The sequence below is a fragment of the Vigna umbellata genome, chromosome 11, assembly GCF_029865625.1.
Source record: "Vigna umbellata cultivar VRB3 chromosome 11, Vumbellata_1.0, whole genome shotgun sequence".
Lineage (NCBI taxonomy): Eukaryota > Viridiplantae > Streptophyta > Magnoliopsida > Fabales > Fabaceae > Vigna > Vigna umbellata.
The window spans coordinates 17,694,844-17,721,252 of NC_142175.1; the positions used below are offsets into that span (position 1 = coordinate 17,694,844).

The 26,409-nt window shown below is 37.9% G+C and overlaps 1 protein-coding gene across 6 annotated transcripts; it reads right to left on the reverse strand.

Moving 5' to 3' along the window:
- Positions 1–3,291: 3,291 nt before the first annotated feature.
- Positions 3,292–25,475, reverse strand: LOC124846965 (methionine aminopeptidase 1A-like). 6 transcript variants are annotated; one of them, XM_088101730.1, is made up of 17 exons: positions 25,278–25,466; positions 24,794–24,844; positions 16,090–16,260; positions 15,790–15,865; positions 15,615–15,662; positions 15,486–15,530; positions 14,999–15,098; positions 14,856–14,923; positions 11,495–11,550; positions 11,376–11,417; positions 11,154–11,215; positions 10,966–11,064; positions 10,434–10,507; positions 4,997–5,066; positions 4,350–4,415; positions 4,182–4,270; positions 3,292–3,619 (listed from the first exon to the last, which is right to left on the reverse strand). In XM_088101730.1, exons 1-17 carry the CDS (start codon positions 25,346–25,348, stop codon positions 3,542–3,544), a joined length of 1,266 nt encoding a protein of 421 aa, XP_087957856.1. In that variant the 5' UTR covers positions 25,349–25,466; the 3' UTR covers positions 3,292–3,541. The 6 variants fall into 6 exon arrangements, 5 of the variants coding, with proteins under 5 accessions (XP_087957856.1, XP_087957855.1, XP_087957860.1 ...); XM_088101729.1 differs by having other exon boundaries at positions 14,856–14,926; XM_088101734.1 differs by having other exon boundaries at positions 14,856–14,926; positions 24,807–24,844; positions 25,278–25,434.
- Between the last annotated feature and the right edge of the window lie 934 nt (positions 25,476–26,409).

Below are 26,409 nucleotides of genomic sequence, written 5' to 3' on the forward strand. Positions count from 1 at the left end.
GTTTTAGGGTTTGAATTTGGGGTTTCTTTCCTCTTTCTGATTTGTGGTGATTTAGGGTTTAGGGTTTCAAAGAGGGTTTCCTTCCACGTCCCGTGATCTTGAATGCTGCCGTGAAGAACAGTTTTAGGTAAGGGAAGCTAGTTTTGTATGTTTAAATTATGTTGGTTGTATAAGTTTGGTGCTTGCATGTAGGATAAATTGATTTAATTAGAATTTCACTTGCATGTTTGTGTTGGATCATTTTAATGGGTATATTTGGTTAGTTTATGATTGATTTTATGATAATATGTGATATTGATGTTATTGTGATGATGAACCGTGTGTTATTAAGTTGTGTTGATCTTGTGATTTGACTAAAATGTTCAAGTTGCACTAAGCTATCAAAGTTCTGAATTTGCGTAGTTAAAAGTGGAGATTTGATAGGCAAATTTGAAAGATAAGGGTTTGAGTTGTATACATGGTATTTCAGGTCTTGTTTTATGTCATTTGAAACTTGTTAGAGGTGTCTTTTGATTTAAATGAGATGAAATAAATAGGAGTAATTCATTAGGGATATTTTGTAGTGTTTTTAGTGTAAAAGTGGGGTTTTGAGTAATGAGATTTTGAGGAAAGGGTTGTGAACGATCTCGGGAAGTTTATAGAGTGTCTTGTTAGACCTATTATGATGTGTCTAGACTTTTAAATAAGTTAAATCTGGTGTGGAAGAGATAAGAGTAGATATTAGCATGATAAAATTGAGTTTAGACACTTTTGAATTGAATTGGTTTGGTACATCTAATTCCTATTCAAATGAGCAATATAGTACTCTATTTCATCTATAAACATGTTTTCGTATCAATATTAGTATTATATATTCTAAATTGATGATTTGCATATGTCTAAGATGCAACCAAAACCATAAAAATCAGGTTGTTGTCAAAAACAGATAAGAATAATCGATTATCTCATTTGATAATCGATTATTTTAGTCAGAGAGTTGTATCTTCTTCAAAGCTCTCGCAAATATTATCACATGATAATCGATTATTGTCGTTAGAAAATCATGCAGGACAGTTTTTGGTGGTTTTCGGGGTTCTGGATACCATTTTTGGACGTTCTTTAGGTCGTTTTGGGGGTTTTGGACCTTTTCGGAATTGTTGGTGATGGTTTCAAAGTTGTTTTCCTTGTCTAAGTATGAGTTTAAGGGGTTTTGTGTTGTTTAGTGGTTCTTCTTGGACTGTTATTGTCTGTTAACGTACATGGAATGGTTTCATATGATTTTTGATGACTTGTTAAGTTGTTTGTGGTCTTTTGAAGTATAATTAGTATTATATCTATGTTTATATGCAATGTAAAAGTGAAATATTATATGTATAGGATTTCATATGGATTCAAATGGGTTCACGGTTGGTAAAATCGGTTCCACAGAGGAACTTCTTGGTGTTGGTTTCAAAGTAAGTTCCAAAAGTGAATTCTCTTGGTGAGGTTCAAGTATGTTTAGAATGATTGCAGGGAGCTCAGTCTTGGGCGTTATCCTGAAACTCCAATGGTCTTTCATTCTCACATAGAGAGGATTGATCCATGTCGTGAGGAGTAGCAGGAGGTCTTAGTCTTCGAGGTTACCAATATGCTCCAAGGCCCAGAACAGACTAACATCATGAGTGTGGTAGGGTGAAATGTTACCAATAAGGAGTATTGGTAAATCTTGAAGAAAATTGTTTTGATGATGCTGCAAGAAGTTTTAGTTGAAGAATATATTAGAATTATTTAAAAGCAATTTGTAGAAACTAAATATAGTAGGAAAGTCTTGTAAACTTTGTAAAACTTGCATTTTTAACTGAAATAATCGATTATGGAATGGCAATAATCGATTATCACAAAGTCATCCAGGAATAATCGATTATCACCTCATATAATCGATTATCACATTTTTTGAAAAATCTGTAACGGACTTGAATAATCGATTATCACATTTTTTGAAAAACCTGTAACGGACTTGAATAATCGATTATTCGTGGCAGTTGGGACTTAACCTTAGATATTCATAACATCTGGCTATATATTGGGTTTCTGTGAAGTTCAAAATGAGATCAGTTGAACAGAAGCTCTTGCAGAATACTGTTTGTCAGAGGAAGTTCTCAGAAGCTATAGTTCAAGTTCCCTTGCTTGGTCTCGTGAACAGGAGGGGCTCGCGTTTCGTGTGTCGATAGTCGGAGCAAGCTCTCTTCGAGTTAGCAAGGTGCTCTGCCTGGTCTCGTGAATAGGAGAAGCTCGCGTTTCGTTTGTCGATAGTCGGAGCGGTTCTCTTCGAGTTGGCGGAGTGTTCTTCTTCCGGTTCTTTCGTCGAAGGAAGGTTTATTTATCTGTTTTATTCACTATTTGTTGTAATCTGTGAAACATCTTTTTAGTGGAACTGTTAATCACTTTTTATAGTGATTAACGACTGGATGTAGATTATGTTGAATCGAACCAGTATAAAAATTACTCGTGTGATTTTCTATTCCCTACATTTTTTATCTTTTACGCATATCAACTGTTCAATAAATTTTCTGAAAGAAAATTGATTTTTTAAAAACAGACCAATTTATTTTACAAAGGTGACCAAACACGCTTTCTGCTACTCTAAGCTTTATTCCGCTGCGTTACACTCTGTCTGGTACCAATCAACATGAAACTCATTGGCAATGACTTTGCAAAGCAGTAGAAGCCACCATGAGTGCACGACCCGCCATAATTCGGTAATCATTCTAAGTCCGGACAGTCCATTCATAACAAGTGTCCTGCATAAAGTGTTTGATGATTGTGGAGTGATATGTTTGTTGTATGTAACATGTTTTACAGGTGTTTATAAATATATATTGTTCCTCAATTGTAAATTAACTTACCCTTGCTTCTTTATTGTACATTGTATGGTGTTTTCTCTTTTGCAATGATCACCTTAACCGGTGTAAGCTTAGGAAGGACATCTTTCAGGAGACTCAACGTTTGGTTGAAAGGAAAAAGCAACAGGATAGATAATCTTTGGTCCGTCAAGGATAGGATCTCTCGTTCTAATAGCCTCAAGTTACTTGTAAGTTTTCATTTATGTACGTCTTATTTTATTAGTTTTATACTACTAAAATAGGATGTTACAAGTAAACTTTAATTACATTAATCTTTAATTAGATTTAGATTTTATTTGAACTGAACCATTCACTCAAAAGATCTGATGATGATTTACATAATTTTATAATTTTGTTGACTATCTAACAATTTTACTGTGCTGATTTGAATCAGAAATACTGTATAAAATCATTTAATTAAAAAAACAAATAATACAAAAAGCATAAGGCAAAATTATTAAAATTAATCTTTCCTTAAATTGCACAAACATGTCATTGATCACACTTTACACCTCAACTCAATTAAATTTTTCTTATGTTTTATTTATCTTTTTTTGTATACCTTACAAACATGATACCCAAAAGAGGCAACCATGGAAATAGAGCAAATAAATGTTGCCCAGTTAATTTATGGTAATTTTAGAAAATGGCAGACTCTATCACCATATTGATTCACCCAATTATGAATTTAGCCAAGGAAAAACATTGGGTGATGTCTGCAACCTCCCTGTTAAAACTTCAACACCAGTATCTGTCACCTAATTATGATGAAAACCATAAGCTATGTTAAATAGGTACAACCAGATAAAAATAATCGTGAACTACTAATGTAGACCAAATATAAGTCTAAATTCAAATTACTAATTCACTGACCAAAACAAATATAAACAAAGTAGCCACGGTTTTGTAGCTCTATGTAATAGACACATGATTAAATTAGTGGTCAATGATTTGGACAATATGCATGAGATTATACGTTTAAACTTGCATTATACGTTTAAACTTGCATTATCCAAAAATAAAAAAATTCAAACTAACATCATACCAAGACACTGTACTCTCTATGATATTTTTCAAAGGCTTAGTCCAAAGCATATTATTGATGTTTCATTTGTTTCACACCAAAATGAATAGAGGTGAGGTGAGAAAGTAAATGGCTAATCGTTACCGTATCTTTCTCTTGAAAACCTCATCCAAAATTACAACTATGATCATTTTCTCTCATTTATTATTACTTTTCAGCACATCAAGACCGTGTTTTACTTGGCAGGATTATGCAGAAATAACCAGACTTAGTATGGAGAAAACACAAGGACTAACCAGCAGAGTATGCTCAAATTGAGCACTTCGTTTACCATCGGTTGTAACAACAGTCCATCCATCAGGCCACATTCGATCACGCCAGACACCTATTAAAAAATAATATTGGAGCTGCCACATGGATTCATAAAAACCATTTGTAAGAAATTTTATGAATTATAAGTATACCAGCATTGATCATTGGTTCAATTGTAAAGGTCTGTCCAGCCTTCATCACACCAACTGCTTTATTTCCTGACAGTGGTTAAGGAGTATAAATTCCACAAGTTTTCTTTCTACTTTCTAGCAATCTTTGTTCTTTGTTGGTAGAGATAATAAATCAAGAGGTGCACATTGCCTGTTGCTTGGAATTAATGGTATTTATAACAGGGTTGTCAATAGAAAGTGAATGACTAACATATAGAACGATTTCTAAACTGGTCACTTGATGTTAGAAGGAAAGTATACACTGCAAAATCATTTTTGACAGACTGTGGTCTACTACTCAAGATGTTTCAGAAGTTGGTTCCATTCTGGAACAATGCAGGAAAATTCTTAGACTAATTGAAACTTTGAGGTCAAGTTTTTAGGGAGACAAGCCAACAGGGTAGCTCATGCTCTTGCTAAAGCTTCCTTAACTTATGCTAGTTCCACTATTTGTTTTAATATGTTCCTAGTTGTATTGCTTCTTTCATTATCAATGCCGAGTTAAGTTTGTTGTAAAAGAAAATTATAAACTGTGGTGAATGTTAATATCAAACATCAGTTGACGAAAAAGACCATTTCTAAATATTTCTTACAATTCCCTGCAGTGCTAAAAAACTAGGGAAGGATACTTGCATAATGAGGAATGTCTGGTGCACAATGGAAGAGCTCTCCAATTCCATGACCACAATATGATCTTGCCTAACGGGTCCAAGGGAAAAAAAATAGGGAACAGATGATTAGCATCAACTATAGTGAAGGAATAATGATAAACAGATTTAAAAAACTGTTAGATTCCTTTATGCAAGGAACCAAACAGCAGCAAATAATACTCACACACTCAACAGTATAAGGAATATGTATGTATATGTATTGATATTTCCTCTGTAATGATAAGAAAAGATGAATACAGGTATCTCACTCTCCCCCAAGGAAGCCTCCCTTCCTCCACTGGCCAAGAGGTCCAGTCTTAATTCCAAAATCCTCCTCTACCTCTCTCAAACTATTTGTCATTTATACTCTCTCACTCTTCTAACAAACTCACCCTCTCTCCTCTAACTGATTTCCCCTCTACCCGCCACTAACTCTCTCTTCTTTTATTCCTCCTCACATACACTTTTAATTGTCTAACATTACCCTCCTCCCCAAGATCAACCTTGTCCTCAAGGTTGAAATCAGGGAACTGCTGTCGAATGTATTGTTCCTCTTCCCAAGTAGCTCCATCCAACCCCCCTTCTTGCCATTGTATTAGAACTTGGGGAATTTCCTCTCCTTGTTGCGGCTGGTTCCTGCGCTCTAATACCTTTAGAGGTGTGTACATAGGGCTGTCAACCTGCAGTTCAGTGGGAAGATGCCCTTCCACCGAATGATCCCCTATAGCTAGCTTCAATTGGGAAACATGAAAAACAGGGTGGATTCTTGATGTTGTAGGTAACTGCAAGCGAAAAACAACGGGTCCTAATTGTTTCTCCACCACAAATGGTCCATAATACCGTGCAGAAAGTTTTGGGTGTAAGCGTGTGGCCACAGAAGTTTGTCTATGAGGCCGGATTTTCAAGAATACCCAATCTCCCTCCTTGATCTTGGTGTCCATTCTCTTCCTGTTGGCATAGTGGGTCATCTGATCTTGAGCTCTGGCCAGATGATATTTAAGTTGTGTCAAAGCCTCATCTCTTGTTTGTAAGTCTTGTGCAACGGCTTCCACCACTGTTTCTCCAGGAATGAAACGTGTGAGAGTTGGAGGGGGTCTTCCATACACAGTTTCAAAAGGTGTGCATTTTGAAGCTCCTTGGTAAGTAGTATTGTACCAATATTCCGCCCAAGGCAAGACTGTACTCCAATTTTTTGGTTGTTCAGAACTAAAACAACGCAAATAAGTTCCCAGCACCCTATTCAGCACCTCCGTTTGGCCATCTGACTCTGGATGATAAGCAGTACTCATGTTCAGCTGAGTTCCCTGCAGGCGAAAAATCTCCTGCCAAAAAACACTCATGAATGTTGAGTCGCGATCACTTACAATGGTCATGGGTATCCCGTGAAGCCGAATCACTTCCTTCACCAACAATGCAGCGATGGATCTGGCTGTATAAGGGTGTTTGACTGGGATGAAATGACCATATTTGCTAAGTCTGTCCACCACCACCAATATAGTATCAAACCCATGAGATTTGGGTAATTTTACAATAAAATCCATACTAATCTCCTCCCAAATGGCTTTGGGTATTGGTAAAGGCTGCAACAATCCTTGGGGAGAAGCTGCCAAGTATTTATGTTGTTGGCATACTAGACATGCAGCCACAAAATCTGTAACAGTTTTCTTCATTCCTATCCAATGCAAAGATTGGGCCACCCTTCTATAGGTTCTGTAAACTCCAGAATGCCCTCCCGTGACACTACTATGGAATTCAGCCAACAAGCGAGGGATCCAAACAGATTTTGCTGATAAGACAAGTCTCCCCTTGTAATGTAATCTTCCATGCTCCAACGTATAAGCTAGATGAGAGTTAGGGTCTACCCTTAAGTCCTCCAACACTTTCTGCAAACTCTCATCTTTTTCCACCTCCTCCATGATCTCTTGAAATTCAAGCCAATATGGTCGTGATATCATCCGTAGCATCTTATCTGTTTCTTCCTCCTCCATGCCTTTTCTGGATAACCCATCCGCCACATGATTGGAAGCACCTGTCCTATATTTGATTTCAAATTCGTACCCCAAAAGTTTAGCTAGCCAATTTTGTTGACTTTGAGTTGTAATGCGTTGTTCCAGTAAATAACGCAAACTCTTCTGGTCAGTAAAGACAACAAACTTTTGACCCAATAGATACGGCCTCCAATGTTGTATAGCAAGCACAAGTGCCATTAATTCCTTCTCATAAATGGACTTGGTTAAGGAAGAGTCAGATAACGCCTTACTAAAGAAGGCTATGGGTCTGTTTTTCTGGGACAAAACAGCTCCAACACCTGTACCCGAAGCATCACATTCTACAACAAAAGGTTGCTCAAAATCAGGGAGAATCAACACTGGAGCTGTAGTCACTGCCTCTTTAAGCTTCTGCAGTGCCATGGCCCCCTCTTTAGACCATTTAAACATTCCTTTTTTCAACAATTCAGTAAGGGGTTTAGCCATTTTCCCATAATCTCTAATGAACCTGCGATAATACCCAGTTAACCCAAGGAACCCTCTTAACTCCTTGATGTTTCTGGGTTCTGGCCATTCCAAGACAGCTGCCACCTTCTCCCTGTCCATCTCCACCCCTGCTGCCGATATCTTGTGCCCCAAATATCTCACTTGTCTTCTCCCAAATTCACACTTTTTTTTGTTTGCAAAAAGTTCATGTCCAGCCAAGACTTTTAAGACTTGAGTGAGGTGTTGAGAATGCTCCTCCCAAGTCTTGCTATAGATAAGTATATCGTCAAAAAATACTAACACGAACCTCCTCAATAGCGGCCTTAAAACTGAATTCATCATGTCCTGGAATGTGGCTGGTGCATTTGTTAATCCAAAGGGCATCACAAGGAATTCATAATGCCCTTGATGTGTCCGAAAAGCAGTTTTTGGAATGTCTTCCCTCTTCATTCTTATTTGATGATACCCAGCCTTTAAATCAATTTTAGAAAAATATGACGCACCTTGAAGTTCATCCAGCAGCTCCTCAATGACTGGAATGGGATATTTATCAGCCACTGTTACTCTGTTCAATGCCCTATAATCCACACAAAACCTCCAACTTCCATCCTTCTTTTTCACCAATATTACAGGACTAGAGTAGGGACTGTTACTGGGCCTGATAATGCCCAAATTCAACATCTCTTCCACCTGACGCTCTATCTCATCCTTCATTCCATGAGGGTACCTGTATGGCCGCACATTGACGGGCTCACTACCCTCTTTTAAAGGGATTCTGTGATCCACTCTCCTCTCGGGTGGGAGGCCTTGGGGGTCTCGGAATACCCCTTCAAAAGCATTCAGAATTTGTTCCAGCTCTACCTCCTCCTCTTGCATTAAGCCACTCTCTTCCGTCTTCTCATCCACCAATTCTGTTTGGCTTAAGCTCCATACTAAAGACAGCATTTCAATCCCTTTTTCTTTTATAAGAGCTTCAGGAGTCACTACCCTACGTGTCAATGATGGATCCCCCTTTACCTCCACTTCTCTTCCTCCATGCGCCACCTTCATGATGAGCTGTCCCCAATCTACTTTGATTTCTCCTAGGGAGGATAACCAGGTCATTCCCAATATTATGTCCACACCGCCTAATTCAAAGAGATATAACTTATCTCTAACTTCTAAGTTTTCTAATAACACCGAGAATCCTGTGCAATACCCGCTGGTTTCTTTCCTTTGTCCATCCCCTAAACATACTTTATAAGGGCGTGTGTCGGTGCACTCCAGACCCAGTTCTTCCACCAATCGGGTGGATATAAAACTATGGGTAGCTCCACTGTCAATAAGCACCAGAACTTTCTTCCCCTGCACCCAACCTTGCAGCTTCATCGTGTTCGATTGCGAGAGGCCACCCGCGGACAATCCCGACAACTCCATAGTCTTCTGTTCTACTTCGACACTTGCCTCCGCTTCTTCATCTTCATCCTCCTCTGCCAAGATCATCACCCGCATGCTCCGTTCAGCGCAACGATGACCTGGACTGTAAGGTCCGCCGCAGTGGAAACAACGTCCTTCTTCTCGCTGTTTCATGTATTCTTGATAAGGCAGGGTCCGAATGCCTCGTCCCGCGGTTCCTCCTCCACTGTTACCAGCCTTCGAAGCCACAGTATTCGCACTAACGTCCTTCTTCATTCCTTGCCCTCCGCCGCCATTCACCGATCCCTCTGACGGTCCGCGAAAAGTTTCTGTCCTCGCCACCGTCCCTGAACTCGCGGAATATCTTCCCCACGTCGCTCCGCTTCTTCCTCCCACTCCACTACTTCCTCGCGACGTCCATCCCACTTGTTCGATGTCCCTAGCTCTCTCCATTGCCGTCAACAAATCGCGTGGGTCATGCGGTCTCACAGCATTTCGTAATCCCTCCTGCAAACCCGCGAAAAAATATCCCAGCAATTGGTCTTCGGTTACTCCGGTCGCCTGCGCCACGAGTACCTCGAACTCCTGGATATACTCATCGACGCCCCCTCTCTGTCGCACCGCGGCCAACTTCTCAAAGACGGTTCCCCTAATTAATCCGCCGAACCTCCTCGTCAACGCCTCCGTGAACGCCTTCCATGTTGGATGTCGGGTTTTCTTCCGCCAGAAGCGGAACCAGTAGTTAGCGCTTCCGTCCATGCATATATACACTAACTTCATCTTCTCTTTCTCCGTCACTCCTTGTATGTCAAAAAATTTCTCAGCCTTCGCTATCCATCCCGTTGGATCAGTACCTTCAAAAGTTGGAAGCTCAACTCGCTTCATCCAACTGCGTTGTACGTCGTTCCGGTCCTCCTCCGATTCTTCATCAGAGCTCTCTGTCAACCTTCGTTCTCGATCACCCTGGACGGAATTTCGACTCCCCTCAGAACTCCTATCACGGGTTCCAGAACGTCTTCCGAGGGCTCGTCGAAACTCGAGAGTCATCGCTCGCATTTCTGCCTTCAACTCCTCCATCGTCGACTCCACAGCCACCATTCGCCCCTCCATTCTTCTCTGATCATGCGCACTCCTCTTCCCTCCGAAATGATCCGGCAGGTCGGACCAAATCTGTTAGATTCCTTTATGCAAGGAACCAAACAGCAGCAAATAATACTCACACACTCAACAGTATAAGGAATATGTATGTATATGTATTGATATTTCCTCTGTAATGATAAGAAAAGATGAATACAGGTATCTCACTCTCCCCCAAGGAAGCCTCCCTTCCTCCACTGGCCAAGAGGTCCAGTCTTAATTCCAAAATCCTCCTCTACCTCTCTCAAACTATTTGTTATTTATACTCTCTCACTCTTCTAACAAACTCACCCTCTCTCCTCTAACTGATTTCCCCTCTACCCGCCACTAACTCTCTCTTCTTTTATTCCTCCTCACATACACTTTTAATTGTCTAACAAAAACTAAAGAACCAATAAGTAAAAAATTACCACTGAGAAGCCAGACACTGAAGCATGACGACTAATAACTTCACCAATTTCCCGGAACCGTACTCCTGGTTTAACTGAATTTGATTGCAGAAGAAGAATTAGGATCCTATATTTCAGTGTTTTAAAAAATATTATATACATTCCAATTACAAGATGTATTTTAAACACCCAAAACACATTATAATCCAAATGCATACTTGTATAGTATGGCAATCTGTAAACATCAATTATCAACATTTCAATACATGTTTACAACATAATAAGTAGCTAATATGATATGATCATGTTAGTTATTCAACATGTCCTTCTGTCCTTAATTTATATTTTTAATTTTTAAATGATTTATAACCTTAAAATACGGGATTAAGGAGATGGGACCAAATCAACATTTTAAAGACTAAATTTGTAGTTTGAGTTATGAATTCATAATGAAACTTTAAGGTACACGTCAAACAAAAGACAAACAAGAGATCCAAGACTGTTATTATATTTGAAAGTTAAAGAAGAGACAGAATTGGCAATGGATGTATACCAATGGATATTGCCTTCTCCAGGCACTCATATGTGCATTTTACTAATTGGCAAGACTCTTCATCGACGTTTCCCACAAAGTATGTTTCATTGAGATCAGCTGCACAACAACCCACAAAATTAACCAGTTGTTGATTTATGAACTTCAAAATTGGAAACTGTGAAGCATAAATAAGCTAACCAACTTACCATGAACACCTTTATAGTACACAGAGACATCAACATTTACAATGTCACCATCCTCAAGCTTCCTGCACAATGACTATATTAAAAAGAGGAGTTCTCAAGTACCCAGCCAATGAAGCATCAGTTGAGGAAGTTGGTTTATAATAATTACAGCCACAAATAAAACAACTAGCAACAACGAAAAACCATAATATGAATAGACTAAAAAGGCACAGAATAGTTTACCTTGCGTCAGGAATTCCATGGCAGATTACTTCATTAACTGAACTGTTAGATAGTGCAAAATTCCGTCTTAAAATATACTTAGACAATGAGAAAAATATGACATTACAGAAGAAAAGTACCTACGTGCAGCAAGATTTAGGGAAGAAATTATAATTGAGAGGTGATGGATACCCTCCTGCAAAGGTAAAAAGTAAAAACAGTATCACCACCGGCAACTATCTGTAATAACCAAATGACAGTCACATCAAGAAACTCACGCAAGCAATTGGAAACATAGTTATAAGGTTGGGAAGCCCGCTCTCTAATGCTCATGGCCTTTTTAGAACTTCTAATTTCTGGTAAGCAGAGAGATGAAGCACCTAGTTGCTATGAAATTAAATTTCTTTTTCCTATAAAAAATGTTTGTTGTGATTTGTACAACAAAATGTGGGAGAAAAAAAGAAAGCGATCCTTTCAAAGCTATACAATACATGAACCAGTTTGTTAGGTTTTCACGAGGAGAGACACCAGGAAGATTCAACACCAATGGACTATAAGCATTCCATACAAGAGAGACCAAGAAACCATTTCTAATCCAAAACCTTAAGACAATTAAGACAATGAATTTATGAGTCTTCTTTTTTATATACTGTCATTTTGCTCATTACTAATCAATATAGGACAAAACTCATTACTCTAGATAACAGAGGATGCATGCTCAACACTCACTAGATGCAGTAATGCCAAAACATTCTATACAAGAACTATAAAAAATTCATAATAGAAGTTGTCCCACTATACCAAATTTTTGGGCATGACAAAACAACTTTTATTATGGATTTCTTTTATTGTTTACATAATGCATAAATTCCCAAAAATTATAAAAATTACTCTAAATTAATAACATCTATAATTAATAGTAAAAAGTCAGTGTCTTAAACAGAACATACAAGTAAACACCAACAAAAGATAAATACAAATTCTCTAGATTGGAATTTTCAGTCATCGTCCTAATCCAACTCTTCTTCATCATTTTCACAATTTTAACATCTATAGATTTTAATTTTGAAAATTAAGACTTTGTTCTTTTGTAGGGATTTGGGAGAGACGATTTGGGGGAGATGATTTGAATGAATTTGAGTTGATTTGAGGGTAATTTTTTTGTTGTTTTTTTGAGTGGATTTGTGGGTAATTGAGGGTGAATTTGGAAGTAAAGTGTGTGAGAATTACTGTAGGATTTGATTGATGGGACACATTTAAAAAATTTGTTTAATTGGTAAAAATTAAAGATTACCAAAATGCCCCTAGTTATTAAAATAATATAAAATGATAATTGTTAATATTATATTTAATTGTAAAAATGTTTATAAAGAGTAAAAAATTAAAAATAATTATTAATATTATTTTTTAAAATGTAATAAAATTGTAATTTAATAAATTAAAATAATTATTTTTAATCATGAGGGAATTGTGAAAAAATTAAAATAATTATTTTTATAAGACAGCATATTAAAGTAGTTGTATTTTTTATATCATATTTTAATTCTTATAATAATTAAAATACTAATAATGTAATAATATTAGTACTCTATTACCAGTAACAACAATATTCATAGTAACAACAATTCTTATAATAATTAAAATACTAATAATGTAATAATATTACTATTCTATTCACAGTAACAACAATATTCACAGTAACAACAATGTAATAGTAATTTGCTGTCAACATAATAAAAAACGAGGTCCATGTGTTGACGAGGGAAGAGCTACGCATAGCAACTCACATCTCCCTCTATGCAATCGAAAATTTTCATTCCCCAGGAACTCTTGTTGCACTAACCAACAGGGATTTGAATCTGAAAATTCTATCTTCAATTTCACGGCTTTCATCAATGCAGCAACGAAAGTCGAAGTGGGGGTGGTGAAATTTCTATTGGGTTCAAAGTTGATAAATTTCAGTGGTTTTTGTTGGTGGGGTGGGGAAACATGGTGTTGTCGGCTTCGCCATGTTCCTTGGCGAGAAGCTCGCTGGAGCAGATGCTGGATTCACTTCGACGTAGGGACGAGGAGGAAAAGAAGAAGGATGCGCCACCGACCTTGCCTTCGACACCGACCTCGCGCAAGGCTTCCTCCGGCACGGCGGTCGCTGTCGAATGATTTTAATGAGGAGAAGCAGTGAGCGCTGTGTCGTGCAGGAGAACGGAGTTGCTTCTAATGAGGAGAGTGAAGTGAAGGAGATGGATTTGGGGCAGAAGAGGAGAAAGTGCCGTTTTGGGAGCAAGAGGTTGAAGAAGGATGTGGAGTCTACTTATATGGCAATTTCTTCTAGTTCATTTGGGAAGGTTTGGGAATTGGATGGTGATGATCTCTCTTCTTCGTCTTTTTCACTCTCTTCACGCTGAACTCGTTCTCTGCTTCGTCTTCTTCATCTTCAACGTCTCTCATCTTCATCCTCAACCTCCATTCTTCTTCACAATGAACCGATTATATTAAGTATAAAAAATCATCTGGGAATTATTTTGAGAGCAAGAGGTTGAAGAAGGATGTGGAGTCTACTTATATGGCAATTTCTTCTAGTTCATTTGGGAAGGTTTGGGAATTGGATGGTGATGATCTCTCTTCTTCGTCTTTTTCACTCTCTTCACGCTGAACTCGTTCTCTGCTTCGTCTTCTTCATCTTCAACGTCTCTCATCTTCATCCTCAACCTCCATTCTTCTTCACAATGAACCGATTATATTAAGTATAAAAAATCATCTGGGAATTATTTTGAGAGCAAGAGGTTGAAGAAGGATGTGGAGTCTACTTATATGGCAATTTCTTCTAGTTCATTTGGGAAGGTTTGGGAATTGGATGGTGATGATCTCTCTTCTTCGTCTTTTTCACTCTCTTCACGCTGAACTCGTTCTCTGCTTCGTCTTCTTCATCTTCAACGTCTCTCATCTTCATCCTCAACCTCCATTCTTCTTCACAATGAACCGATTATATTAAGTATAAAAAATCATCTGGGAATTATTTTGAGTTATAGGGACATTTAAGAGAATTTGCATTCCATCCCTCCAAATCTCATCACCCGCGGGTGACTGAACAGTACGTCTGCGCATTTCACTTCAACCGAACACAATAAGCTTAATTCCTCGCTCGCAAAACTGTGTGACTTTGTTTTGAGGCAGTTTTTTGGAATCAACACAAAGTGCCACTATTCAGCCATTCATCAGATCCAGTACAGCAGCCCTTTAGCCAGTCGCGACTGCTCTGCACCACTACATCACTGACACGCTATTTAAAACCCTAATGTAGACATAATTTAATGTCACAAACTTATGTAGTAGCCACCGAGAAGTTTATATTTTCGAGAAATAATAGCTGTTGAAAAAGAAAAATATTATTTTCCAAAAACTTAATCCCAAATATGTATTTATTTGTATAAAGGTTTCCAAAAGAAATTGTAGAATAGCTAGTAGGAATATTTGATTGTGAAGGGTTTGACATAGACATACATAAAAAATAGGTACGCCACAAAGAAGGCTACTAAGCTGAAGTATCTGAGCTTCATTGATTGATAAACCTACTAAAAATCAATAAATAAAAAAGTGGTAAGACTTGAAGTGTTTCAAAAGGAAACTCAATAAAAATTTAGCACCTGCAGCAATAGTTGCCTCATGAACAACTTTATCAATCTCATCAGTTGTCACACCAGGCTGAATAATCCTAGCAGCTTCATCCAATACCTCCCTTGCAATCTATATAAAGTAGAAATCAATTCAGCCAAATTAGAGGCTAAAGTCTACACCAACACAAAATAGAAAATAAATAAATATTTAAAAGACCTTTCATTTTACTCAAGTTTACAGTTTCTGAATTTGTCATCATTCAATTCAAAACTCATTATTTTTAAGTAATTTTTCTATTTTTGAGCATTGGTATATGCATAGTATTAGTAATTTAATGTATATAAAAATTTCAGGAAAAACAGTCATCCTACTATCCACCATCCTGCTATCCCATTTTCTGGGCCAGCAGCTCTGCACCGTTATCCTGAATTCATAACTATGATTGAGATGGTAGACGAGTGAAAACAACTTATATATAAGAGAATCTACAGAGAGAAAGAGTGGCAAGTAGTTTACATGACAAGTTTCCCTCATTCTCTCGATTTGATCTGGAGTTTTGACCTATAGATTAGTATGAGTTAGAAAGTAGAATAAAAAGAATAAAGACAATTTTTGGACCTACTCATGTATTTTAAAATTACCCACCTCAACGGTATACTGCAGAACACTATTGGGCTCAATTATTGGAATTCCCTAGAAGTTAAACACAGAAGAAATAAAAAGATTTCAGCAACCAATGGACCCTCCTTGTATTTAAGCAAAATGAGTTAAATAAGAGAAGGCACAAAGCATTTAAATAAGAAGAACTGGGATAACTTACATCATCAGCCCAATCAGGTTTATCAATATGACATGGGACAATCCGTTTATTAGAAATCGGAGACGGCCGCAGCGATCTTGCAAGAGCAAAAGTTATATTTTGGTTTCAACAAATAAACAAGTAATTAGCAGTAAGCTTGAAAGAGAAAAATTAATGAAAAGAGGGGGAACAATAAAAATCACAGAAGGCCTCTGAATGAAAAATTGTGAAAAAGCACTACTAATAATGAACACAACATCTTGTATTAATTAAATTGTGGGGATTTGAAAGTTTAGAGTATGAAGATGTTCAAAGCCCTACCCGGTCCAATCAAAGTAAGGAAGCTTTGGTGTCCAAGCCTGCCCACTCTTCAAACAATATAACCAACCTTCACTGAGTGAGCCTGAATTTTGTGTGTCAGGTGAGGATAACTTTGCCTTCAGATGCACTGATTTGTGCGAGCTCCATGAAGACTTGAAACATTCCTGAGAGCTGTCAAAAGATATCAAAATTGGCTCAAGTATGAAGGATATGAAGACTACGAGATGTATATTTCAGGGTGATTCAGTAACAGTAATTAACTAGTGATTCACTGTTCTCTATTAGAACCATGGTCAACCTCAACTTCTTCTACAGGACTCCACTTGGAGGAACAATGTCATCTCTTCACCAAATTGACAATCCCTAATAACTAAATCAATATGCTGTGGATATTAAATTAGATCAATCAGAACTTAGTTTTTTATTTACAATGGTCGATAAGTATTACTAGTCAGCACCAACTGATGCACTATATTGTACCGATACATTAACAGTAGCATTCATGATTTTAAATAGCACGCTATATAGCAACTTTAGTGCTCACTTCAGTGGTGTGGTTTAGCATAGCAGATGTACTGGACCAAATGGCTCGCTGAATAGCAACTATAGCAGAAGCAAGGTATTGATTCCAAAGACATCCTTTTAAAAATGAAATCTACAGCTCTAGTAGTGGTCAAAATGATTAAGACAACTTGGATTTAGAAGATGATGATTGATAATTCCCATCTACAAACTTGTATTTGACTTTATTTGGTATTTGTCAAGAAGCTGCCAATTCAGAATTGATTATCGATAGAAAATTATGACACCAAAGATAAAAAATCTGTAAGAGGAGATCCGGGAATCCCAGATATGAGAAGAAATCTGAGGCAGAAACTAACAGAATAGCGACTGAAAGATGTGTGCACAGACACTCTATAAGAGAAAGACACCGAATAACGAGGGAAGATGGGTTGATATTCATTTCCCTACATTCTTCTCAGACTCTATTGGTTGTTCCATATCATTTTCCCTACACCATTGTAATTGGTTACTATTCGTCCTCCTATTTCATACACTGGAAGTTTATTGTTGATAGCTGATAGGGTATGGAGAGTTATTGAAAGGAAGAAAAAAAGGGAATAAAGAGGGGGAGAGACATTAGGCAGTTATATTTGCTTCTTTCAATCAGGTTTGACTTCTTTTTTTTCCTTCTGGCCTTTTTGTCTTTTACCTTGGTTGACATCTTTAATGCTTTGACTGACTTTGTTATGTTCGACTTCTCAATAACTTTGACCAACTCGTTTCTGACCTTAGACGATTTCTCAACAATCTTGGCCGTCATCTTCATCTTCCTCGTTTGGTTCAATAACACTAGATGTTTTCTCTTCTTTTTCAAGAGCCGCCTTCTTTAGCTCCTCAAGCTCAACCCTCTCTTTATTCATAATCTCATTAGCTTCATCTAGTAGCCTCTCTATCTGCTTAATCTCTTCATCCATAGCTTTCTTCCGTCTTTCATCAAGCACAACTTCTTCAAATTTTATATCTTCTGCACTTGTTAACAAACATGTTACATTTACCTCATCATGGAGTTATCCAAGCTCTTGCTAGTCATATCTTGCTTCAAACACCTTTTATGCAAGATCTTCAGCTGCAGTTCATACAACCGGTTTTTCTTCGCTTTTTCCTTGGTTGCTAGACGACCATGCTTATCCTTTAAATACAGTACCTGGTCTTTCATAAAAACTGAATTACCTTTTAAAATTATCTGACCCATGCGTAAAATATTACGCTTTAACTCGGGAACATAGTAAACGTCCCTAATGGTGAAAGATAGGCTTCCTTGGGGGAGATTACACTTGTAATTTTCTATACCTTACAGAATCAATAATACATACATACTTTCTTTTTTTCTGTTATTCGATGGTTGATGCGAGAGTAGAGTATAGATTTAGGTTACTCGCATAAAGTAACCTAACAGAATCATCTGGATTGATATGTCGTCTTCACAAATCCTTATATGGCCTAAAACAGTCTCCTCGGGCCTGGTTTGGTAAATTCAACTGTGTTGTTCAACAATTTGGTATGTCTCGCAGTGAAGCGGATCATTCAGTGTTCTATCGCCACTCAAGTGCTGATCTATCTACTTAATAGTGTATGTCGATGATATTGTTCTCACAGGAAGCAACTATCTTGGCATTTCTCAGATGAAACAACACCTTTGTCATCATTTTCAAACCAAAGATCTTGGCAAACTCCGGTACTTTTTGGGTATTGAAGTAGCACAATCCAACACTGGTATTGTCATATCTCAGAGGAAGTATGCGCTAGACATCTTGGAGGAAACAGGGTTAATGAACTCTAAATCTGTTGAGACACCTATGGATCCTAACATCAAACTCCTACCAAATCTGGGGGAGCCTTTCTCAGATCCTGAATGGTACAGAAGATTAGTTGATAAATTAAACTACCTTACTGTTACACGTCAATTCCTAAACTCCCCATGTGAAGACCATTGGGATGCAGTTGTTCGGATACTGAAGTATATTAAAGGATCACCTGGAAAAGGTTTGCTATATGATCCTAACATTGATACAAAAATCGTTTGCTATTCAGATGCTGATTGGGTTGGTTTCCCTTCTAATAGGAGGTCTACTTCTGGATATTGTGTCTCTATTGGTGGCAACCTGATATCTTGGAAAAGTGAGAAGCAAAGTGTTGTGGCAAGGTCCAGCGCAGAAGCAGAATATAAAGCTATGGCATCAGCTACTTGCGAGCTTGTGTGGCTTAAACAATTACTTAGTGAATTGAGATTTGGAGATGTCACTCACATGACACTTATATGTGATAATCAAACTACTTTCCATATTAGCTCTATTCCTGTCTTCCATGAGAGAACCAAGCGCATTGAAGTTGATTGTCATTTTATTCGAGAAAAAATCATATTTGGAGATATCAAGACTGAGTTCGTTAACTCAAGCAACCAGTTGGCATACATATTCACTAAGTCCTTACGAGGACCTAGAATTGACTATCTTTGTAACAAGCTTGGAACATATGATTTATATGCTCCAGCTTGAGGGGGAGTGTTAGATGTTAAGATGTGTGTTTATGTTAATTGGGTTCAACCCATTCTGTATTAAGGGCCTTGGCCCATATCTTACATTATAAATAAACTACCCTATGTGTATGCAAAACACACAAGGGATATTTCTCCCAATCTTCTCTATTTCTCATAAATACAAAACAGGGCTCCCTTTCCGTATCAGAATATCACAGAATCCTGAATGGTCTTTGGATGGAACTCGATCAGATCCAAACAATAAAGATGTGTAAAACAGATGTTGCCGCTCTTGCTGAATTCATTGAAAGGGAAAGAATCTTTAAATTTCTCTAGGCCATGAATCATGAGTACGACCCAATCTGGATTCAGATTTTTGGAAGAGAAAAATTACCATCCCTGTCAAAAGTTTTTTTTATGGTAAGAGGAGAAGAAACTCAGAGAACTGTCATGCTTAATGGAGGGATCTCCAACACAAGCTCTGCCATGACAACTGGAAAGGGAATCCACAAGGGCACAAATGCTGGGGGAAAGACGTTTGAAAAAGGTACTCATGGGGACTATTGTTCATACTGTAAAAGATCTGGACCTACCAAGGAAACATGCTTCAAACTCCATGGAAGAAAGAATGTTCTCGAGCGCATGGGAAACAACAAAGGGTCTACTCAAAGATGGGTAAATCATACTACCTCAGAATGGGAAGCCACCAATCCATCTAGTCCTTCACCCACACCACCGGATCTTGATATGAAAGCTTATAAGGAGAAACTCGAGCGCTTGGAAACAATGGTTGAATCAATGAGTAAGCCCTCTGGATCATGTACTCTGTCCATAAAAGGTAAGATTTGTCTCAATATTGTTGGTCATGTTTCTCAATTGGATCCTTGATTCGGTGCAACTGACCATATGACACCTTTTAGTGGGTCTTTCGACTCATGGAAAAAGCAATAAAGAACAACTTATTACAGTTGTGAATGGTCAGAGTATACCTATATGCGGCTCTGGTAATATAATTTTTGACTCATCTATTATATTAAATGATGTTTTACATGTTCCTCAATTAGCTAATAGTCTTATCTCTGTGCAAAAACTCACAAAGGATTTAAATAATTCAGTAACATTTTTTCCAACTTATAGTGTTTTTTAGGACCTTTCCACAGGGAAGACGATTTTAACTTGTAAGGAGCAAAGTGGGTGTTAGGATATTTATCCTATTTTATCATCATTATAGTGTGTCAAGGGTTACCCTATTTATCATGATTATATTGTGTCTAGGATTACCCTATTTATCATGATTATAATGGGTCTAGGGTTACCCTATTTATCATGTACTTGTGTATCAATTATTTCTTATAAATAGAAGATTGTGAGAGGGATCAATTAAGCGCTCTAGAATTATTTTACAGTTTCAATCTTAAGGTGGTATCAGAGCGGGTCGATCCCGCTCTGGTTTCTGTCTCGTAATATATATCTGTCCGGCACCACAGTTCTTCGTCGCCCGCCACCGTCCGCCGCTGCCCGCCGCCGGCCACCGTCCGGCCACCGTCTTCGCCGGCCACCGTCGTCCATCACTGTCACAGTTTCCTTCGTCTAAACCCTTAAGGTTTTCTTGTTCCTCGCTAGTACTATTCGTCTTTTTCAGAAATGGGTCTGGCAGTACTCTGTCCTTCTCCGAAAGTCCATCAATTACCTCCGAGAAGCTAAATGGAAAAAATTATCTATCATGGTCTGCTGCCGTTGAAATGTGGTTCCTTAGCCAAGGGCATTATGACCACCTTGAGCGAGATGGAAGTCATGTGCCTACTGAAAAAGCTGATCAGTGGAAACAAGCAAATTTCTAGTTGTGTGCCCTATTATGGCAATCAGTGGAACCCAAACTTCTTGTATCTTTGAGGGCTTTTAAAACTTGTCACTCCTTTTGGAAGAAAGCCCAAAGCATTTATGCCAACGATATTCAACGTCTCTATGACACTACGAACTAGCTTGCATCTCTTAAAATGGCAGACCATGATATGGTGTCCTTCATGGCTGAAGCCCAATCTGTTGTCGAAGAACTTAGGATGTTTTTGGAAGTAGATCCATTAGAGGATATCAAAAAGAAACTAGACAAATTTTACATGGTGTTGATCCTTCGTGCCCTACATCCCAATTTTGATCATCTCAGAGATCAACTTCTAACTAGTCATGAGGTCCCCTCTATGGAAACATTGACCACTCGCCTTCTGCGTGTCCCGGTACCTCAAACTCAAGAAGCGCATGAACTAGTGGAACCATCTATCATGGTTGCCACACGAGGAAGAGGAGGACATGGCACTAGAGGAGGAGGACGAGGAGGTCGGGAACGTCCTCAATGCACATACTGTAAAAGGATGAGTCATATTCAAGAGAATTGCTACTCCTTACATGGTTTCCCTTCCAAAACCGCCAATATTTCGAAGACTGAAACTTCCACTTCGAAGACTGAAACTTCCACTTCTATGTTTTCTGAGGATGAATATCACGAGTATTTAAAGTTAAAGTCTAACAGCATGAAACAACCATCTCAATCTCCCAATACATCAACAGCCTGCGTTTCTCAATCTATGGAAGGTCAAAATTCATGGGTAATTGACTCAGGTGCTTCTGATCACATTTCTGGTAATACCTCTTTGTTCTCATCTATTTCCTTTCGAGAAAAACCTCATTTCATAACCCTTGCAAATGGATCTAAAACTTCTTCCAAAGGAGAGGTCATGTTTCTTTGTCTCCCTCCCTCAATCTCAACTCAGTCCTTTTTGTCCCTAATTGTCCTTTTAATTTAATTTCCTTAAATCAGTTGACTAAAATGTTAAATTGTTCAATAACCTTTGATCATAAATCTTTTGTTATACAGGAGTGTGGTTCGGGGAGACAGATTGGAGAAGGATATGAAGCTGACGGATTATACCATTTTGGATCTCGTCCAAAGGTGTCCTGTGTTGCTGCTCATAATCCTAAAGTGCTACATGACTTGGCCATCCTCATTTGTCCAAATTAAAAAAGATGTGTCCTGAACTTAGTGGTCTCCAAACCTTAGAATGTGAGTCATGTCAATTAGGAAAACATGTTAGAGCTTCCTTTCCTAAAAGGTCCCAATCAATATGTAATTCTAGTTTTTCCATCATCCATTCTGATATATGGGGACCTAGTTGTATCTCCTCCTTTGGTTTTAGATATTTTGTTACCTTTATTGATGAATATTCAAGATGTACTTGGGTTTATCTTATGAAAAATCGTTCTGAATTGTTAGCTATCTTTACATCATTTTTGAATGAAATCAAGAATCAATTTGGTCAAGTAATCAAAATATTAAGAAGTGATAATGCAAAAGAGTATTTCTCATCCTCCTTTTCTGCCATCTTGAGTTCCCATGGTATCTTACATCAGTCTACTTATCCTCATACACCACAGCAAAATGGTATAGCAGAACGAAAAAATAGACACTTGGTTGAAACTGCTCGTACCCTTTTGCTTGGTGCCCATATTCCTATCCATCACTGGGGGATGCCATCTTAACTGCATGTTATCTTATTAATAGGATGCCCTCCTCCTCTCTTAATAATAAAGTCCCTTTCTCCATTTTGTTTCCTAATGATCCTTTCTTTCATACATCTCCCCGAGTGTTTGGCTGTGTATGCTTTGTTCATGACATGTCGCCAGGTCTAGACAAACTCTCCGCTCGCGCTCTCAAATGAGTCTTCTTAGGCTATTCTCGACTTCAAAAAGGATATCACCATGTCTAGACAAACCCTTATCACACATTTGTATCATTGAGATGTGGACTCCTGAACAAAGCGTATTATGTAACATTTGTTTCCTGATGGTTTTGAGGCTTGTTGTACCCCTCAAAACAAGTCTCCTTCCCTGCACCGTAAATTCCATTGTTAACTTTTCAAAGTTCCACGTGATATCCCCTAAGGTAATCAGCCATTCTATACCAAGAACCATGTCACAAAACCCTAATGGTAACAACATCATATTTGATCTAAAGGATGCATTATGTAATATCAAAGAAAAATTTTTAACCATCATGTTAATCTGGACTTTAGCACTGTCTGCCACTGTGACACCCAAAGGATCCATGTTCACAATTCTGCATCCCAGTTTCTTGGCTATGTGAACGTCCAAGAAATTATGAGTACTTCCACTATCAATGAGGATATGTAGAGGTTTCTTTTTGCAAAGACCAATGACTCTCATAGTTTTGAAACTAGCAACTCGTGTCAATGCGTTAACCGAAATCAATGGCTCTTCCCCCTTGTTTTCCTTCGTTTCAACTGGGTTTGTAGTGTCTTCTTCAGAAACAGTGTCGTCTTCTAATTCCAGGACATGAATCCGAAGTTTTTTGTGGGTTAAACTATGGGCGGGGGTGAACGGTTCATCATAGAAATAACACAAACCTTTGGCCCTTCTTTCATTCATAAAGGCAGGGGTAAGATTCCTCGAGAGCAGTCTTGGCCGAGGATCTTCCGCGCGTTGTGCGGGGTTAGGCAACAAAGGTGGTTTGAGTTGCTTGTGGAATGGCTTCGCTTGCGAAGTGGTGTTGCTAGTAGATTCATACATTTTGGCTAGCGAGAAGGCTTTCATCACCGAAATGGGCTGAAACATCTGAACCATTATCTGGACGTCTTGCTTCAACCCGCCCAGAAAGCAACTTAATTGATTCGTCTCCAAGAGTTCCACTTGTGACACTATTCGATCAAAGGTGTCATGGTAATCTTGGACAAAATTTTTTTGACGCAACCTCATCAAATCAGCCATAGGATCCTCACAAACCTCCCTGAATCTATCAATCAAGATCTTAGTGTAAGACTCCCAAGAAGGAAGATTGAATAACCCTATATTCTTGACATATGCGCTTGCCATTGTAGAGCTTTTCCTTCAAAATGGACGACTGCCAAACGGACCTTGTAATCATCCGGTGTGCCATCAACGGAGAAGAAAATTTCACATTGAATTAACCATTGTTTCACCCCATCCCCATTGAATCGAGGAAAATCTAACTTAGCCAATCTAGTACTACAAGAATAAGGTCAAGAATGGTTACCGTTATTGGCGATAGAAAGCGTTTCGCGATTACCAATTATTTCTACAAGATTGCTCTTCAAAGATACACCAATTTCCATGAAACGAGCCTCCAGCGACGTGCCGAGCTCCAAGAAGCGAGACTCCATTGAATCTTTGAAATGGTCAAAATCTTCACGTACAGAATGGGTATTGGCAACCATTGGAATGGCGTGGTTGGAAGGTCACCTTCTGATACCAATTGATATGGTTCTTCTAGGAAGACAATAGTCTCGAACAAGAACCCAGGATATAGGGACTCCAGGTAAGAAGAAAGGAATCCAAACAAGAGTGTATAGATTTGAAAAAGTAAGAAATTCTGATATTATGCATTAACTTCTTTCAATTTTACAGTATACCATTGTTTATATAGCAAAAGACTACAGAGTCTAGTTAATTTTGTAAACTAACAGAATTAACTGAACTATTTATAATGTTGTATAACTCTTCGACCACTTTGACCGATCGTCTATGTGCTTCTACCGTTCGGTAGCCTGACCTCTTCCACCGATCGGTAGCCTATTCAATAATATCCTATAACATTTCAAAATGCAAAAAACAGGCAAAGTAATAGTCACAAACCAGAAGGCAGAACCTGCACGAGGAAGCTTCAATTTCACGCATTTTGGGCACCTGAAGAAAAAAAAAAGGAAAAGTAAACTAAACTTGTCAATAGATTGTTTCTACAACCATAGCATACCAAACCACAATCACCCGATTGCAAGACCATCATAATAAACTTGAAAATTCAATTTTTCAGCACCCAGTTGACCAAAACTACCAGCAATTAAATGCAACAAATTTGGGTACTGTAAAATTGAAAATATCAAAATTGCAAGTTGCCAGCAACAGCAACAACGGCTTGAGCTGAAACTATGACAACCCCATTTGATCATAGCACAAGCTTAGTCCTTACCACACATGTCAAATACCAAAAAGAAAAACAGAAACGGGCAACCCAAAACAAAACAAATTAAAAAATAAAAATAAAAATAAAATAAAAGTGGGGTCACAGTTATTGTGACTTGTGAGCATCTACAGAACACGGAGAGAGAAGAAAGAGTACTGAAGATTGGCGGGTTTGGCACAGTTAACACAACAGAGGTTGTTTTCGGGCTCATCAGATTCACCAGCCATTGATTGCAAACAGGCGAAAGCGGGGATGGCAGACGAAGAGACAGAGCGAGGAGACAGTTTATGACTTCGTGTTGGTCAAGCAATGTTTCGAATCTTAATCACGGAACTTTCAAAGAGCAACACCTTTGTCAAAGACATTTCAAACTTCTAGAAATTATGATATTTTAATTACTAAACAAGTGTTTCGAAAAAATATAATACTTATTTGTATAATGTTTTCATGATACTTCTTTTTCTTATATAATTATATAATATTTATAGAATAATGCCTAAATTTTCTTCTTCCATTTTCGCATCTGTAAATAAAATTTTGCTATATATGTAATTAGAATCTTATTGTCAAGTGATAATGTTATAATTTTTTCGTTCTTAAGTGATAATGTGATAATTAGAATCTCATTGTTAATCTACGAATTAGAACATACCACTCATAATATGACATTTACAGATCAATTTTTCATTAAAATGAGAAAATAAAAAAATATATATTATAGAAATCATACATTTAATATAAAACTTTTTACAAATTAATATTTATTATTTTTATAATATTTTTAGAATACTATGTTATTTATATATTATAAAAACTATTTATAACTTCTTTCAAATTTACCCTTGTTTCGGTAGATTTTTTTTTGGGACCGAGACACTTGACTTTGCCGTTTTTGCATGACTCTGCCGCTCGCTCTCCTGCAATATAGAGCGAACGCTCTCCTGCCGTTTAATAAGATATATTTGGTTTTATCTTCTATTGGATTATTGGCCCAATAATAACGTAAGTGTTGGCCCAATTATCATTTGAAGTAGCTTATTAGCGTTGTAGGCCCAATTACGGCCCAATACCAATGAAAACCATTTGACCAGGTTGACCAACGGCGGATAGACCGATCAACCTTATTCAATAACCGCCCGGTCCATATTTCATACTATACATCATACCCCCAAGTCCGAGTTAAGCGTTCGACTTTAGCCATGGTTAACTATAGGACTTATGAGTTTGAGGGAGGCTGTATTTGTTGTACCTGTACCAATTAGGAAAAATAATTGAATTTGAAGTAAAA

Excerpts from the sequence above, each read along its gene's own strand:
- LOC124846965 (XM_088101729.1), bottom strand. The coding sequence starts at position 25,348 with ATGGCTGGTGAATCTGATGAGCCCGAAAACAACCTCTGTTGTGTTAAC. Across the intron at positions 16,261-24,793 it reads CGTGCAGGTTCTGCCTTCTG|CTCTCAGGAATGTTTCAAGT; the intron begins GTTTGTGACTAT and ends ATCTTTTGACAG. Across the intron at positions 11,418-11,494 it reads CTAAATCTTGCTGCACGTAG|TTCAGTTAATGAAGTAATCT; the intron begins GTACTTTTCTTC and ends ACTATCTAACAG.